The sequence below is a fragment of the Microchirus variegatus genome, assembly GCF_963457635.1.
Source record: "Microchirus variegatus genome assembly, chromosome: 18".
NCBI classification, from domain to species: domain Eukaryota; kingdom Metazoa; phylum Chordata; class Actinopteri; order Pleuronectiformes; family Soleidae; genus Microchirus; species Microchirus variegatus.
This window is the reverse complement of record NC_139819.1, coordinates 14,216,703-14,235,700: the sequence shown is the minus strand read 5'-3', so window position 1 is coordinate 14,235,700 and position 18,998 is coordinate 14,216,703. Positions and strand designations below refer to the sequence as shown.

The 18,998-nt window shown below is 39.7% G+C and overlaps 1 protein-coding gene across 1 annotated transcript; it reads left to right on the top strand.

Moving 5' to 3' along the window:
* Nucleotides 1-13,313: 13,313 nt before the first annotated feature.
* On the top strand, nt 13,314-17,048 carry fbp1a (fructose-1,6-bisphosphatase 1a; the record flags this gene model as incomplete). The annotated part of the gene is made up of 7 exons (XM_083905440.1): nt 13,314-13,483; nt 14,223-14,385; nt 14,868-14,960; nt 15,045-15,185; nt 15,289-15,426; nt 15,535-15,654; nt 16,857-17,048. The coding sequence occupies 7 exons, from the start codon at nt 13,314-13,316 to the stop codon at nt 17,046-17,048; spliced, it is 1,017 nt and encodes a 338-aa protein (XP_083761566.1).
* Between the last annotated feature and the right edge of the window lie 1,950 nt (nt 17,049-18,998).

Sequence of the window (18,998 nt, the reverse complement as noted above, 5' to 3'; positions counted from 1 at the left end):
TTGGAGCCTTAAAATATACACATTTTAAAATCTTAAAAAGCCACCTTTGCGTTTTTGCGTATCAATACACTACTTTCGGAAAAAAATAATGTTATAGCAGCACCTAACACTTAACCCCACAAGCTTCATATTCATGCTCCACATCTACTCTGATGTTGGCGCAATTATATGGTAAGTGTTACAGCACCACACACAGGCTGAGCATACAAACTGTACTGCAGCATTTGGAGTAATTTTTTTGGGACGGGGGGTTGTGAGTATTAAACCATGTTATTTTTCAGAAAACTTCTTCAGAACAAAAAGAGAAAGATCATATGAGGACAATTCAGTGTCGTCACTCTAAAAAAGAAAAACCTGTCCTTACTCTTCAAAAATAAAGTTTCTGAGAAGGTCAAATCAATGAATTCCATGAAGTCCATTTCAAAGGGGTTTATTTTGAAATTAATTTAAATATAAAGAATAAAAAAATCAGGTAATATACTGTTTTTAGTCATTTGGTCATTTCATCATACCACGTTTGTGATTATCTCACCTATGATCCATACTGCATTGAACAGACTCAAGTTAGTTACGAAAAAGCACAGGCTCTAATTTGAGTAAACAAAACATCCTGCACAACTGGTCTGGTGATAACGCAGCTCAGTGGTACACAGCCATCTACAGAATAGGCCGTCCAAGGATAAGACTGTTGAGGGTGCTTCCCTTCTTGATGACAACGTGAACTCCACCCATTTACAACAGTTTAAAGTGTTGCACAAACACCATTAAAGCAGATAGCCTTTAGCCCTTCTACATGTAAGAAAAACCTATTTTACTCGCTAAAAGCAGTTAATTGAGGATGGATATTGCTCTCCTTTTGACGTGAGAAGATAAGAGAGCTATTGTATCTCAACAGCTCAATTATGTTCACCTTGTAAATTATTATCAAGTAGTCAATGTCATCCCTTGCAAACAGATGAGGATGTTTGTTCATGTCATTATACAACACCTGCTGTCCACTCAACAACTGTCGTCGAGCAGATCATGATCGTAAGTTTGTTTATTATTTAACATTAGTTAATACAGGTCAGATTAAACCAATCAGGACTGTTATAACCTTCTCCTATAGTCTGTAATGTTGTTTCTGTTAAAGGGCTTTTTATTTTTAAACTTCCATGGTTATTATATTAACAGATTATATGTTGAATTATAGTGTAGAATTCAAGATACTGAATATAGGATCTCAGAAACCTCATCCCTCAGTCACCAGGATCTCTGAGGGAAACATGGTATAGGTCAGGGAACCTGTGGACCCGCTGCTATGGTGATCGTCCACTCACTTTGTGGAAAATGAAACTTGAGCAGGTGCAGGGCCATTGTTAAGCTGACTCCACCACAGCTCAATGGCTGCGGTGAGGACTAAAGTCACATGGTCAAACACCATCATTCACTGGACTTCATTTTCACAATTCAAAGCAAAGTGAACGTGCAGAATTATCAGTAAATAAACAATTCACATTCACTGAATCATCCATGTGCTGATTACAGATCACACAAGTATGTCTCTCTGTGATTAATGTGGGTTTTGGATTATGGTCTCCTGTAAACGCAGCCTAGTAATAAAGAGCTCCACATGTGGTGTGCCAACAGCAGCAGAGAAGCTTCCACCACAGCTGATAAGATCAATGGTGTCACCAGGGAGTCAATCTGCACTGTAAACAAAGCCCCACTGACCGCAAGGGGAAATAATTTACTGGTGCAGTTTAACAGTTTGCAGAGAAACTCCTGACCTTCTTCAGGAAGATGTTTATATCCTCAAAAGCATGTGGCCACAGATGATTTCAGGGTCACTTCAGAGACTTCCCATTTTCACCTGAGTCACTTCCTACTGGTCTGCCAGACAACAAGGGAAATTTACTTCACAGGAAAGGTTCTTATACGAAACGGTAAAACTGTCTCATGGCTTCACTACAGATTACTACAGAGTACTGTAGTGCATTACCACATCTGTAACTCACTCACTGAAATTGAAACACTGAATGAATTAAGTAATGTTACGATTTTTCCCTCAACTTGAACCAACTTGAACTGCTAATATGAAACATTTCTTTATGTTTCTTCTACAAGAATGAACGGGTAGACTTGTTCTCACAAGCTAGTGAGCTAAAAATGTGAGCTGCTATGACGACACACATAAGAGTCAATTCACTAAATGCTGTCAAATCATGCACCAACCTCAGTGACCTATAGGCGACAGCATTACTTCAAACCTAGTTTTTACTTTTCTCATTACTTATCACCTTAAATGTGATTTATCAGATGTTTCTCCAATAAACTGATATCTTGCATTGTGTCTCTTTTTCAAGCCCCACATGCAACACATGATGCCAGCTCCTATGTCTGTGGTCACACCGAGTGAAAAGGTAGAGGCTCAGTCAGCCATGAGGTCAGAGTGACTGGATCTTCACTAGGAATGTGCAGAGCAGCAGCTGTAGACACAACAGTCCCCCCACACCACAAGACAAAACCTTAAACCAGACCCTCAACCCTGTTCACACCATCTCACAGATATCAAATGTTTAATGGCCGAGTCTCACTCACCCCCCCAAACGTTCTGTACTTTAAGCAATCAGTTCAGCACCAGAAATTAATGAAGCTCCATCTATCTGACAAGCCAATATTAGATAAATAATGCAGGAATCAGTGTCAACTTATAACATCCATTCTGGTTTCTCCAATCAAAACTACTGAAAGTGACTGTCAGAAATTAGCCTGTCCGTCCTACAAAGAACCTGCAAACATAGAGTAATATTGAAACATTAATAAGAGCACACCTTTTATTTAACAGGAAGAACAAGTGTCGACAAGTGCTTTGTTAAATGCAGAGGGTGCGGTGCAGACGTTACCCTCTGTGTCAAGTCAGCAACTGGAATAGATAAACAAATCCTAATGCATTAATATCTTCGGATTTTGAATGCGGTCAGGAGGTAACCAGGGTATATCAGTGTTTATCACAAGACAAACGGGCAAAACAGTGTGTTCACTTGACACTGAATGATAACTTCACAGGAAATGCTCGATGCAAAACAGACATCTAATCTTCAGACCAGATATGCAATGATTCCCTGTGTTTTCTGGAAGTTATCAGAGCAAGCAAACTGAATAAACAAAAACTCAGAAACATAGATAAAACTCACCTTCCTCACAAAGTTATTCAGTGAGTGCATTTCCCCGAGTACGACAACCACAGAGGAAATATCCCAAAGAGAACTGCGGGATGTGAGGGAGACATCACCCAGCTGTGTCTCACACACCCGAGTGTGAGTAAGCCAATCACCACTCAGTTGCTCTGTCACCAAACACACACATGCATACGCACACACGCTGTAACCTGACAATACCAGCTAGTGAGGGAGACTGCAATATGAGCAGCCTGGTGAGCAGTGGGCTGACAGTCTGCGGTTCTCTCAGCCATAAACAGTGGCATCCACAGCAGCACTTTATGTGGTGTGGAGGTTAATGGGAGTGTGCAGATATTGGGGGGCGTTTCCAGAGGCTTAGATTAAAAAGATGCATAAGGAAAGATTTTCTTGTAAATGTATACCCCACCTGTCATTAAAAGGGATACTCCACCCAATATCCATCTTCTGAGAATGACACACACAGCCCTCGGGGGTGGGGGCCCTGTTGACTGCAGTTTGATTTAAACTGATGGCTGATGTATGGTAACTGCTGCTTAAAGAGTATTAAAGGTGCATTATGTAATAAATCTAAAGCAACTGGCAATAAAATCCTCCTAATATGTCACAGAGACTTAGGAATTTGTTCATATAACAAACTGAATTTACCAACAACAACAGTACAGCCAAAATATTTGCATTAAAACAAATCTTTTGCAGACTGCAAATCATGTTTATGTTTTGGCATGTGGTGCCACCTACCACCGTCTACCAATCGTTGCAGTCAGTAGAGTCTCAGCTGCCGAGCAACCACGGGTTGCCAGTTATGTCAGAAAACGAAACCTATAAGACATCGGTATTTTGAATTTGAATGTAGTAACCATTTTTGGCCACATTCTTACATATGGCACCTTTAAACCTGAGGCTGAGAACTGTTATATGATTGATTAATATGCAGATCATTTTCTTGAGAAGTAATTTGCACAATAATAATAATACCTACAGTTTCAACCCAACAGCAACATGTGCATTTTTCACACAGATAAATTACACATCCCTTATGAATGACGGAATCTAAAAACAGCTTAAACTGAGAATGTGGAATTTTTGAAAGGACGAATATATTAAAAAAAAACGTTAAAAGCATCCTTGATATTTTGACATTGTGACAACGTTTATTATCTAGTCAGCTCTCCTGATTAGTGTTGAGATATCTGAATAAATTCAATCAGACTTGAATATTTCAACTTAGAAAGTCTGTACAAGCCTGCATAGCAGAGGGATTATCAAAGTATCAATGGAGCTCTTAATTCAATTTGCACCCGCACTGTCCTACGTAATGTACAACAAACAGGCAGGGCCCATTCCTTTCTCAGATGACTTGACTTCTTTTTCTTTAGAGATCAGCAGATCTATAGGAATAATGACACACTGAGGGAAAGTTACTGTGACACACACACCCATGGACGTTTGGTCTATGAAAGTTCAGAATGTTTTGCCGATGTCTATAATGTATAAATGCAACCACTTCCATGCAGAAAGCCCGACATATTTTTGTATTTCCTATTTATGATAATAATTTTTTGCATACTGCAAGACCGGTATACGAGAAATGGAACATGGTGCTGCAAAACACAAGGGGGGACAATTTTCACTGTTGCACCACAAAAGCTAAAGGGCTAAGGTGAAGAAGTAACTATGGAAGCAATCGCAGCAACGACTAAGAGACACACACACACAACTCTGCTGCTCCCTCACTAACTCATGCATAAAAAAAGCTACCACAGCATACCATGAAACCATTGAAATTTGGAAAAATACCAGGATATACATTTTTGTTCATACCACCCAGCGCTACTGTGGTGTACCCTGCCTTTCTACTGTTTTTTCTGGCACTAATCCAGTTGTGATCAAAACAAGCCAATTCAAGTACTAAGGTTTTACTTCAGGGTATCTTTCTGATTTGAGGTTAATTTAATTTAATTAACAGCATAACTCACTGTAGCAGAGATGAGAAAAAAAATTAACTTAAGCAACTTAGAAATCATGGCTTTTTCTGTTCAAAATATGATCACATCACAAAGCCATAAGCAGCTACTGAATTTTGTGTTATCATGCTGGATAAACCACATGGTAAGATATGAAAGGCACTGCCATTTGTAACAACAAACACCTCAGGTATCAGGGCTATCATCAGGTGTTAGGGCTCAGATTAAATTAACAGTCACCGTAGAGTTAAGCAAAGTAAATTATGGCTCTCATTTATCCATTACAAATGAACCATTCCTGTGACTCATATCTGGGATACCAACAGGCACATAATGATGGAGAGGAGGCATGTATGAAAGAGAAGGGATTAACATACCAGGAAACAAAACATCTTTGTGACACACACTTCGAGGTTTAGCCAGGGTTAATCCCAGCTACGCAGAGAAATACCTTCCTTCAGTCACGTTCACAGCAACAATTCCTCCAAACAGAAATCTGAAAACAAGTCGAAGCGCGCACGACTGAATCATCTGACAATTGTCGGCACAGCTAACAACAACTAGCACCTTAGATGGATGAAACCCAATCCAATGTCCTGAGGAAGGAAGATTTCAGTCAGAAGTTTTTAGTGGACACAGCACTCTGTAATTTGATGTGCCACTGTGAGCTAGACATGTCCTTTGTCTCTTCAGACATTAAATTGGCAAAGCTGAAATTTCAACTCCGTTTACAGCTTCAGCACGTCATTCAGTGCATTTACACGCATGTTGAATTTAGACAGACTAAGACAATCATTTTTCAAGCTAGTTTTAGTCAAACTAACACCTAGATAATGCGATTCATAGTCTGATGTATATGCTTAGCCGGACTGGAGTTGGACTTGGTGTTCTGCACATGCACCAAAGTTTTCTCCCCAGTTTCCGACGCAGGAGAAAATGTACAAACTACATACAGAACAACAGACAACTTGCTCTTCACCATATTTGGTCCAATAATAAGGTTAAGCGCTGATGCTGTGTTTAATTTGATTTTTGTAATTTAAACCAATGGGTATTTAAGTCACATTTAGTGTGTTCAGTGCACTGTAACCAATTTAGTTAATCGAGATAAATATTATATCTTTCTTTGACAACTGATCAATGAAGAGTAGCCAAAAAAAATCCAGATTATGTCTTCAGTTGACTAAAGAACTATAAACTATACAGGATACAGACTTTGAAATATTGAGCACATGACAAACCAAACCATGCCAAATAAGAGAATCTAACAATACAGCTGACTCTCTTGATCTTCTTTATCTGAGAAAGACCGATTGAAAAGATTATTGGGCAATTATGCCAGTGCTTTGATGACCCCCGATAATGACAAGAAAACAAAGTTGTGTTGGTCTACCAGCAGCCCCAGGCCACTGAAATCCATGAGAAAGATTCCCTGAAACTTGACTTTTTGTCAATTTATTTGCTGCTGTGCTTGCCTTGTTTTACATATAAGTTCATACCTGAAGGGCAGTATTGCTAAATGTATCTACCATTTCACAAAACAGATTCAGTTTCCATCAAATATGTTGTTTAGTTTTGGTGCATTTACTAAATATAGTAGGTTTGATCTTTTAATAACAGGGCAGTCTCCGAGGCTCATGTAGGTCTTCATCCCACACTTAGAAACCTTGAGCAGCTGTAACAGTTCCCTTCACCTCCACAGTCGAGCACTAACTAAGACCACTCAAAAGTGGTTTTGACAGGGTTACACAGCAGTGAAGCGCTAAGTGAAGAAAGTACACACAAGTGCAGAAAATCTTCTTAAAGCAAACCCAAAAGTATTTTTAGTACATGCAAGAGAAGCACAACTGGGACAGAAGCATGCACAGATGTTTGACCAAAACTGAAATTACAACTCAGCACCCTTCTACCTAAAATTACAGAGAAAACACCACAGCACACACACACACAAAACTGTGCAGCCTGAAGAAAAGCAAGGCCACAGTGGATATGAAACCCACTCACATAGCACAGTGGAAGTAATTTCCTTCAAACAGACTGTAAAGCGATGGGAGTCATAATCACAGGGAAGTGGTGGCTGAGGGGTGACACATCTGCGCGACAGAGGCCAGGCTTTGATCATGTGGACAGAAGGCTCGTCTCACCAAGGTGTTAATTGAGAGACCTTTGCCATATGTCCAACCAGGCTGAAGGACCTGACCTGATGTGGATCCATGAGTGCTGCTGAGCCTGATGTACCAACCAACACCAGGCTGTGCCTCCACCAGACCTGATTATGTGTTGATGTGAAACCAGAGAGAGGCTGAGGAATGCTCTGTGTGTAGCTGGGAGACATGTGCAGATACGTACAGTTTTAATACTAAGCTTTCTTACAGTACAAGTCTGAGCTCAGATTAGTGTCAGGGCAACAAACAAGAGGCCCATGAGCAAGCCACACACTGAACAATCAATGCATGCCAAAAGTCATGTAGGTTATACGTGAAGTGATGAATCAGGTAAATATTAACATTAAATAAAATTAAAAATCAGCACATTATAAAAGCATTAGTGTCAGTAGTCACAAATATTTAAATTTTCCTACTCTCTAAAACTAAACATCTTTGAGTTTTGTCCTAGATCGGACACACAGACCTCACCATCCACTGCAATAATCACTTAAAAACAACAACGATTCTAACATTACATCAATTAATCAAGAAAATAATCAGATATAACAAATGAAACAATCATTTGTTAAACCCTTAAAGATTCTATTACCGAGCTTCATTCCTTAAGTTGTTAAATAATAGTCGGATTTTGTTACAACAACAAAATGCTTTTCCCACTTGACATTGTCATTCACAATGACAACACTTGCTGGCTGATTACACGTTAACCACAGAAGCATGTGATGTAACTGCTACTTTATCAGCTTCACCATGCAAAAATAATTTAAGACCTGAGAGCCAGAAAATTCTACTTTTTGTCACAGTTTCATCCCAGGTTGGGGAATTCATTTCTGAAGGAATGCTTTGCCTCATCTATGTGATGAACTCACCGTTTGTAATCTGTTTTTATGCCCAAGTGTAGAAAAATGGATTCAGAGATCTGCCAAAAGTGCCACAATGGAAGCCTAAGAATTTCATTAAAGTGATGCTTCCACAATGCTCATATTCTTCCTCACAGAATTCAATTCAGTGCTTTATCTGAAGAAGAGCAGGAAGACTCTGGTTCAGAAGACGATTAAAGATCCTCCGTTTGACCCCAACTCTTAACCAGTACAATAGGGACCATCATCCAGGTCTATGTCTGATCCTTCTGAGACAACCAATGGAAGCTTCAATACTACTATAAGTAGCATTTCAAAGATGATGAGGGTTCCTTTCAGAAGTCTATAAAGAGGCTTTTGTTCTGGGTCATGCAATGTACTGCATTTCAAGCTCTGAGTAGGAGGCAAGGAAAATGGAATGCATTGACAGGAATAAAGAAATATTAATATTATCAATATCCAATCAAATATCTGAATCTGTGCCGTTTATCAGCAAATCACTGGATTGGATATAGGACGGATAAAAATTTAAAAACCGAACCGATACAATCCAAAAATACTATGTCTCATGCTTCACCATGCACATTTAAAAAAATAAAATAAAAATCTGTAGAAGCATGTTTGGGCTGTATTTATTGCAATATTTAATATATAAAAGTTTATTATAATGTATCGGTCAAAAAAAGTGGTATGGTCCCATCCCTACTTTTTAAATTACGTATTGTTATGAATTTATTTGTGCTTTTATAATGTTTTATGTATTGTGTTGCATTTTCTAGGTATTGTTCTTATTCTTTTACTGCACAACACATCTGTAATGAAGACAAATAGTTCTAGTTGATGATTGAGACGGTGACGTTAGGGACAGTGCACACATCTGCGGGAAAATCTTATTTTAAAAAATTGAGTCATAGCGGCTCATACTGGAGGGATTACCACCAGGTCACATGAGAAGAGATGGGTCACTGTTGCCAGAGCAAAGGTGTCAAGGAACAACCACTGAGTTAAATCTTAACATAGAGACACTATCCTCAGCCGAGCAGTTGATGCAAACGGTTATGTATAAACGATTCAACTATATGCCAATTCATCCAAATGCAAAAACATCCACAATGGGGGAGAAGGTGAATGGATGAAAGAAAATAATTTATGATGACATTCTCTTAAAGGCTTGAGGCAGTGATGTTTGGGATATGACAAACATCTGTGGTCAAACTTGACATGAGTCAGTATGGATGGTACAGTGGTGAGAGATTACCAGGTCACATGAGAGAAATGGGTCACTGTTATCAGAGCTAAATCTGTTAAGAAACCACCACAAAGTTATATCTTTCAACAAAAAGTGGGTCCAGAGCCATGAGGGGGGAAAAGAGAGCTTAAACCATTCAGATGTAGTTCATGCTCTATCTGTTTAAGCATACATTTAAGCATTTCCATCTCCGAAAGTCACTCATAAATACAAAACACTATTATCTCCTGTGCTACATTTCTTTTGTTGATAGTCTGTACACCAATTAATGTGTATTTAAATAGTAGTCTAGTGTGATTCAGCCTTTCTATAGATCAATTATTCAATAACAAAGCAGTTTATTATTTGATTCATTAATTGCATGGTAATGTATTAAATAGGTACTGCTAAAAACAAATATATAGTACAATTTATCCCATCATACTTGTATCCAACTGCAATATAAAAAAGGGTGCATAACAGATGTTTTGCCTCTGATTTTTTTTTTTTTTTTTTTTCAATTGTTCGATTTATTTCACTTTACAGTTGTTGTTTTTTCAACTTTCACGAACTCAGTCTACATGTATCTGGCATTAATCATGATCATTATCGATACTATACCGTGATTATGTTTTTGGCCGTATCGCCCAGCCCTACTTGGGGGGGTCAAAGTTCAACCCGTACTGGAACTGCAACATGTGAGGTACTCCAACATTTCCACCACACCTGTTTGGCGCGAACCAGCGTTTGGTCGCAAACAGAGTAGAGTAGAGTGGTGTGGTGCAGTGTGAGAGATTATCAGAAGGAGCAGGTACAACAAACACCATATGACTAGAATGTAATCCAGATTAACTAGCAGCGCTTCATGGGATTGTGTGGTGTGGTGTGGTCGCTGCAGGACCACCTGACCTGGAACACGCTGACTGAACTTAAACACACCGTCAAACCAAAGTGTGCTCACAGTTATCTTCCACATCCTCAGTTTGTCATACAGTTAATTCATCGTTTGCATTATCTATCAGAAGCTCCCAGTGACCACACTGCGTTTCACTTACCACAGTCCGAGCGTGTCCCTTGGCTGTTTGTGGGGCTTTGATGCAACTCCTCCGCTGAGTGGACTCGACTGACTGTCCTTAAAGTCAAAGTCTCAGGGGCGAAAACTCCCACATCGAGCACTACGCTCACGATAAACCGTGCTGCTGATAACTCGTAATCCCCGTGGCACACACTGCACGTCCCGCACCAGCAGCACCACCAGCCTCCAACCAGTCTCTTTGTACTTGTCCCTTCAGCAGCAAGTTGTTCACCGGCGGCGGTCATGCGCAGTCGCTGCCCTGACAAACTGAGTGTGACATAAATGAAGGTCAGTGTGAGACAGACAGACAGACAGACAGTTAGACAGACAGACAGACACAGGTGTAGTTTACCTGCGCTGACTGAGCTGCCCTACTTTCACCAGCGGAGCAGGATATTTACTCAGGAGGCTTCCCGGCTGAAGTACTCCAGAAAGAAAAACTTCACTAACAGCCGATAAATAACCTTGTTTTTAACAGTAACACTGATATTTGTTACTCAATACGACTTCGACTCATGAAATGAAGATTGAATTAAACGAACAAACATGTACAGATACCTTAACGTGAATTACGTGACAATTCAATTCACCGAAGTCTGCGTCTAAACGTAAATGATTCTCCTCCGCATAACAATATAGTTCCTGTCCAGCGGCCGTTCTATCGTATAGGGACGCTGTCATCACTGGCGCATTAATATCAACATTTTTCTATTAACTATTACTTGTCACAGAAGTGAGTTATAGTCTGTTTTAATAATCACGGCAACTGGACACTTTTATCGTGGTGGAAATTTGGTGAAAATATATTCAATCATGCTAAATGCCTTAATGTAAATGTCACATTAACGGTCAATCATCAGTGGTGTCAACAAATACAAACAAATAGCGTCTGAGACAGAGCGAAGAGTGAAGGTTTTAGGCAATACCGCCATCTCGTGGCGTCATGTTGTAATAGCATTGTGTAAAGATTTTTGAGAGAACAGGGACACTATAGCAGTTTTATTATTATGTCTGTTATTATTATTATTAGTAGTAGTAGTATATTGTTATTATTATCATTATCATTATCATTATTTGTATTAGATCATTCATTATCAGGGAAAGTTAGTGTAATCAGTATAATCTACTTTTTCAAGTAGAACTGCACCACAGCATGATAATAATAATAATAATAATAATAATAATAATAATAATAATAATAATAATATACATTTAATTTGTTGAAATACATTTAAAGTATTTAATTTACCTTTTTTCCCCATTACAACATTTACATTTGTATTACACAGAATAACCTTAGTGAGCCAGTGTTATTGCTTTTGTTTTAGTTCAACTTGACTCTTTAGTTTATTTTATTGTAAAACCATCATTCAGATTAAAATCTCTTTTTCAAATGTGTCTATTTTGTCATAACTGTTTGTGTAATTGAAACAATATATGTATGAATGTTTGATATTTCAACCCCAAACCAATGACATTGCAGTCCCAATTCTTTTGAGGATGGATTTCCACAGCTCAAAAATCTCACTAATCTTGGCAAATCTATGTAATCTCAAAAGAGTTGGATGGAGATTGTCCAGGGTGTGACTGATTGGCATAGCACCCCCCGTGACCCTTATGTGGAGGATAAATGATGGATGGATGGAGTTTAAATCATTGAAGGCAAGTTGAGCCTTCGAAGGAGGATCCACAAACTGATGAGGAACGGTTGGCCATGTCATCTATCTATCTATCTATCTATCTATCTATCTATCTATCTATCTATCTATCTATCTATCTATCTATCTATCTATCTATCTATCTATCTATCTATCTATCTATCTATCTATCTATCTATCTATCTATGTTATGTTAAGTTCTGCATAGGGACTGGATATAGAAAATAGCGTTGGCAATAATCTTGCATATTTACATGCACTGTCCCATTACAAATAAATAAAGCTGCAAATCGTGCCAGTTGTCTTATTAGATAGATCATTGGTTCTCAAAGTGCGGCGTGGGGGCCAATGGCGGCCCGCAGAAACATTTCTGGCGGCCCGCAATGAATTACAGTTGATAGTTTTAATCCCGGAGCTACTAAGCTTGTTAAATGTTTATTGGACATTACTGGATACAGACCAATAAGTGTAAACTGTAGAACTGCAATCTGGTCATTAAAATTATTACAAATGGGATTTCTTTCTGTTTTGTTTTTTTTTCCTTTGGCGACCCTCAGTCCAACGTTGGGTTCTTAAATTGGCCCTCAGGTATCAAAACTTTGAGAATCCCTGCGATAGATAGATAGATAGATAGATAGATAGATAGATAGATAGATAGATAGATAGATAGATAGATAGATAGATAGATAGATAGATAGATAGATAGATAGATAGATAGATAGATAGATAGATAGATAGATAGATAGATAGATAGATAGGGAAAGTTCACCAGTGTTAGAGAAAGAAGAATGCAAAAGGACACACTATCAGAAGTAAAATGTCGTTGTGAAACTGTGCACACAGACTCTTGTTTTCACACTTCGTGAAAAGTGCACGGCTCGTCTTGCACAATGACGCTGTGACTGCAGGTATGCGCAGGTATGCGCAGGAGCTCCATTCTTCTGGTCACATCCTCGTTCTGTTTGGTGGTGACAGTGTTATCATTTAGTTCAGTTGAGTTAGGAGTGTGTTTGCACCAGGACCACGCCTCTCCTCTCCTGCAGATCAGGATTGGTCCGCACAGCTTCACCCACCCTCCGCACAGTTCCGCGTTACAGCGCTTAAAAAGTTCTACAGCGTCGCCTCCGATCTCCACTCTCAGGGCGCACGAGACCACGATCATCATCATCAACATCATCATGTCCGATCGAGGAACCTTCGACACTAATGTGGTCACCGTGACCCGGTTCGTCATGGAGGAGGGCAGGAAGGCGAAAGGCACGGGGGAGCTGACGACGCTGCTCAACTCTCTGTGCACGGCGGTGAAGGCCATCTCCAGCGCCGTGCGTAAAGCAGGGATCGCCAACCTGTGAGTAAACACACCCGACACTGACTTATGGAGTCACATGAGAAAAGAAATACGTGTTGCACAGATGCAGTAGTAGAGTTTGAGTGCATCCACGTTGGCACAAGCCTCGCCTGAGCAGGAGATTCTGGTTCTCTGTGAGCCAATCACGAAGCGCTTCACTGACATCACCACGCCCTTTTTACAATATACAACACAAACATTGTTATCATTTAGGTATTTCTTATATGTACTGTCAGACATGTGCAGACTGCATTTTAAAATAGGACTTATAAGAGAAATCAATGTCTTGTGTTGTGTTGTTTTTGTTGCCATGTTTTACTCTTTTTACTTCAGCAAATGTGCAAAAATAAAATTCTTACATATTGGCACCAGTGGCAACATTTCACAGTTTAAGTCAACAGTCATGGTTGTTGAAAAAAACACAGATTTAGATTTTTTTGATTCACTTCCTTATTCCTTACAGTCACTACATGACTTGGCTGCTGGTGGGGGAAAAAAATGCTGCGTCATGCTTCAGTTGCAATCTTTAAAATCATTTCCAACGAAGTTATTGCAGTCAAAAAAATGTGCACTTTATAGAAACAAGCACATAGTTGAATATATGTTTCACAAAAGGTGATGTGCTCCACTTACATGTTCACTGACAGTCTGGTACGGAGAGAAGTGACTGAGGTCAGTTTATTATCTTCACTCTTTCTGTTTGTTTGTGTTTGTTTGAATGATTTCTGTGTTTGTTCAGCTACGGCATTGCAGGCAGCACAAATGTGACGGGTGACCAGGTGAAGAAACTGGACATTCTGTCCAATGATTTGGTGATCAACATGATCAAGTCGTCCTTTACCTCCTGCGTGCTGGTGTCTGAAGAGAATGACAAAGTCATCATCGTGGAGCCAGAATCAAGAGTGAGCATGACTTTAATTTACATGATAAAAAACCCCCCCCCAAAAAACAGAATTGGGAATCTGCTCCTCATGCTGCTGTGTGATGGACAAACACACTTAAGGTCATTTAGGATCCAGGATCTAGTTTCCCACTTAGTTAAATGAGAAGATCCCCTGAGGACCTGACTTAGCTGACTGGGGAACATGAGGTCAGGTCCCTTCTCTCTCTAACCTTGCTCTCCCACGTCACATAAAGACTGTGTGGACAAACAAACACCCACAATTGCATCAATATCACACACAAGTCTGGATTAAATGCTGTCAGTCTAATATAAAACAAAATACTGTGAATTCTACATGGATTGTGAATTCCTCTAATGACAGTTCAGACCTTTGTCCTGTGTGAAGAAAAAAGAGACGTGGGTTCTCTGTCAGAAAAGATGCAGCATATGAAGTCTTTTAAATTGCATACACAAATAATATATAGCTCTTTCCTCTTCCAGGGTAAATACATCGTTTGCTTTGATCCTCTGGACGGCTCCTCCAACATCGATTGCCTCGTCTCCATCGGCACCATCTTTGCCGTCTACAGAAAGGTACTAACAAGGTCACGGCAGACCACTTCAGATTGTTTTTGGAAGAGTCCACTTACTCTTGTTTTTTCCCCTCTTTTCTCCCAGACCACAGACGATGAGCCGAGTGAGAAGGATGCCCTTCAGCCTGGTAGGAACCTTGTAGCAGCAGGCTACGCCCTGTACGGCAGTGCCACCATGGTCGTGCTCTCCACCGGCAACGGAGTCAACTGCTTCATGCTCGACCCAGTGAGTGCTCTTGGTGGATTTAAGTCCTCTATTTTGTATGTCATATACAAAGCTCTGGGTAATGTTTTTTTGTTTGTTTTGTTTGTTTGTTTCTTCCTATTAGGCACTTGGTGAATTTATCCTGGTTGACCGGGACGTGAAGATAAAGAAGCGAGGCAAGATTTACAGCTTAAATGAAGGATATGCGAAGCACTTTGACCCGGCTGTCACCGAGTACCTGCAGAAGAAGAAGTTCCCTGAGGTAAAGTGAACATTAGAACATTTATGGTGAGATATTACAGGAACAACAATAACAGTTTGTTGTACAGGTGTAATTAACTGACTAATGCAGCATTTTAAACAATAACAGGATGGCAGTGAGCCATATGGCGCCCGCTACATCGGTTCCATGGTGGCGGACGTTCATCGAACACTGATGTACGGAGGCATCTTTTTATACCCAGGAAATGTGAAAAGCCCAAAGGGAAAGGTAACGTCTTCTTGAAACATAGTTTTTTCCAGACAAAGCTGATGATATTGAACACACTTGTTAATTCTGGGGGAACTCGATGAAAAAAGGCATTGTTTCATCTTTCAATACCAGCCTGTCATAATGTTTTCACTGGTTTTAAAACAATGGGTGACGATTCCATGAACCTTGGGACTATTTCCTGCCACAGGTTTTGAATACAGGTACAATATTTAGCAGCAGGACAGTATATGTGGGGTTGACTCAAAAATAATCTACTGTCTCCATGTTTGTTATTATAAAATATGTCACCCAACAGCAGAGCTCTTAGTAGCAGGAATGAAATGTAGTGTAGTCAAAGTAGGTGATGTGAAGATCCATTGTCTTTTCATGGGATGTATTTAGAAATGTTGAAATCTTGTTGTGATATTGATACGAAATACCTCTTGCTGTGTCACAATGTTGCTTCTTCACTCCCCACATCCTTCCACATTTTTGCAAGACAAAGAGCCAAACATGACACTGACTCACTGTGGATGCAGCGAAGCACTGTTGTCATTAAAGGTGCATTGTGTAATAAATCTAAAGCAACTGGCCATAACATTCTCCTAATATGTCACAGAGACTCATTAATAATGTTCATATAACAAACTGAACTCACCAACAACAACAGTACAGCCAAAATATTTGCATAAAAAATTGACTGCAAATCATGTTTATGTTTTGAAATCATGTTTTGGCATGTGGCGCCACCTACCACCGTCTACAAATCATTGCAGTCAGTAGAGTCTCAGCTGCTGAGCAACCACGGGTTGCCATTTATGTCAAAAAACGAAACCTAAAAGACCTCGGTTTTTGAATTTGAATGTAGTAACCGTTTTTGGCCACATTCTTACATATGGCACCTTTAAGTCATAAGGCGCAGAGAGATACAGAGAGAAAAAAAACATGAAAATAAAGCCTTTCAATAAAATATAACGATGAAATAAGTAACTGAGTGTGAAATTAGATGAATTTTCCTTGATGGAATTTCAAAGAAGTCTTATGTTAAGTATTCACGAGCAGGCTGGTTATTTTGAACACCATTTGCAATAATAATAATTGTTGCAGCAATACATAATCAATAAATGAGTGACTTATACTTGCATAAACTGAAAGTAGAACAATCCTTTCAGAGAGTTTGATAATTAATGATATTTAACTCCTCCCTCTCTCACTCTAAGCTGCGGCTGCTCTACGAATGCAACCCCATGGCCTTCATCATGGAGCAGGCGGGCGGCATGGCCTCCACTGGCCTTGAGAACATCCTGGACATACAGCCAGAGAACATCCATCAGCGGGCTCCTGTGGCTCTGGGCTCCCCTGAGGACGTGTTGGAGTACGTCGCCATCTGCAAGAAACATGCCCAGAAGTGATCGTCATCTACTACTCGTATAGTTCCAAACTGTGTGGCACTGAGACAGGCTCTATTGAAATGTAGTTTTCCTGATCTCTTACAGAGTTTGGAAATGTTACTGAAGGTCAAAAATCAAGGTATTCTCTTTGTGAAGTCCATTCCACGCCATTCAGAGTTGGTTTTATGCCAAACCAGCAATGTTCATGTTCTGTTTCCAGAAAACAGACAGATGGAAACCAAAGATATGTCAGTGGATATATCATAAGCTTGAGTGACAATAACGCACACATTCCACAAATACTACCAAACATCTAAAATGTGCCAACAAATGCACTATACACCTCCAATCGTGCCTTAATATGAATGAACATGTATTCTATTCTATATGTGAAGGACCAACAACAACCTCTATGCAAACAAAACATGATGCCTTTATTAATGTTATTATTATGTGAACAACACCTGTTTGAAATGATGAATCTCAATAAATGAGTCTCCAAAGACTAATATGTTGTTTTCATCTATTTGTATTCTGCATCACATCGTCTGAAGTCACCTTTTACGCTAACATGAATATTTTAAGTAATGCAATTTGTTACATTTTCTTCTTTAAAAATAAATAAATAAAAAAAAGTTTCAACAACATGCAATATTTCCCTCAGTGGAGATGACCTATGAGCTAAAGGTCAGCGACACCTCACATGGACCCAATGACATTTGAAGCTCATTCAGCTGCTGTGTGAGTCTAGTGTGTCCATACTCTCAATATAAAACTCACATCTCTGAACCCAGTCACATAAATACCATTCAGCATGTAGTTATACATGAAAACAACCACTATACTGAACTAAAACTGACGTTATTTTGTGTTGGTAAGGGTTGAAACTAATGGGGTCGTTTTTAATCACGATTTTATTGTTCCCTACACGAACCTGGATATAACGCATAGACATCTGTTCTTCTGTCGTTACAGTGACGCAAAAACTTACGAACAGAACCTCGTGTTACCCAAGTTCTGTTGCGAGCTTAATTGATGAAGAAGCTGATCATTGTTTATGTTTTGTGATCAGGATTAGAGTGTCCCCGCCTCTACAGACGATACCCAACACCTATCACACGCACCACGCATCACACTCTCTCTTCCCCTCGACTTGGCACACCTGTGAGTGCTGACGTAGTGGACTTGCAGTGTGTTCTCTCGTAACATACCATGAAGTGAAGATGCTGTATTGAATTGTGTTGCCTGCATTCGAAGAGGTCAGAGGTCAGAGGTCAGCAGCACGGTGATGTTAGAGCTTCAGTTTCAGTCTGCAACACTTGTGATGTAAAAATAACACAATAACCACTTCATTGTTTGGGGAATTGACATTGGAGAGTTGCCAGTTTTCTGAAGCATTGTTTGCATTTCCCTGAGGCAAAAAAAAAAGGCAGATTTGTAACTTCTGGTGCTTGAATCATACCTCAGATTACATAAAGAGCTTTACCTCAATCACGTATGATTTATATGTGGATATTTTCTACCAAATGTACCAGACGGGACATTGCAACCCCAATTAACACCAAATATGTTTCAGTGGAATATACGCTCAACAAAAATATAAACGCACGAAGAAAAACTTGTAGTTATTGTTTTGTGACAAAACAGAGCAACTATCCAAAAATAACAGTACAACTTTATCAATAAAGTGGCTTTAATTTGCGAGCATTAGGATCAATTTCAAAACAAAAGTCCTGGAGTAATGGCAGGAAGAACACAATGGGGGTCGATGATCCAAGTTCACAAACTTCAATAACGTGTGTGTCCACCATTAGCCTCACGCAAAGCGCTACACCGGCGACGCATGGACATCACCAGGTTGTCCATCGTGGCCTGGAATGATCGTGGAATGATGCACATTCAGTTGTGTTGCCACAGCTGTAACGCTCAACCCAGCACTCCATGCATGCCAATGGCACGCTCCCTCATGAT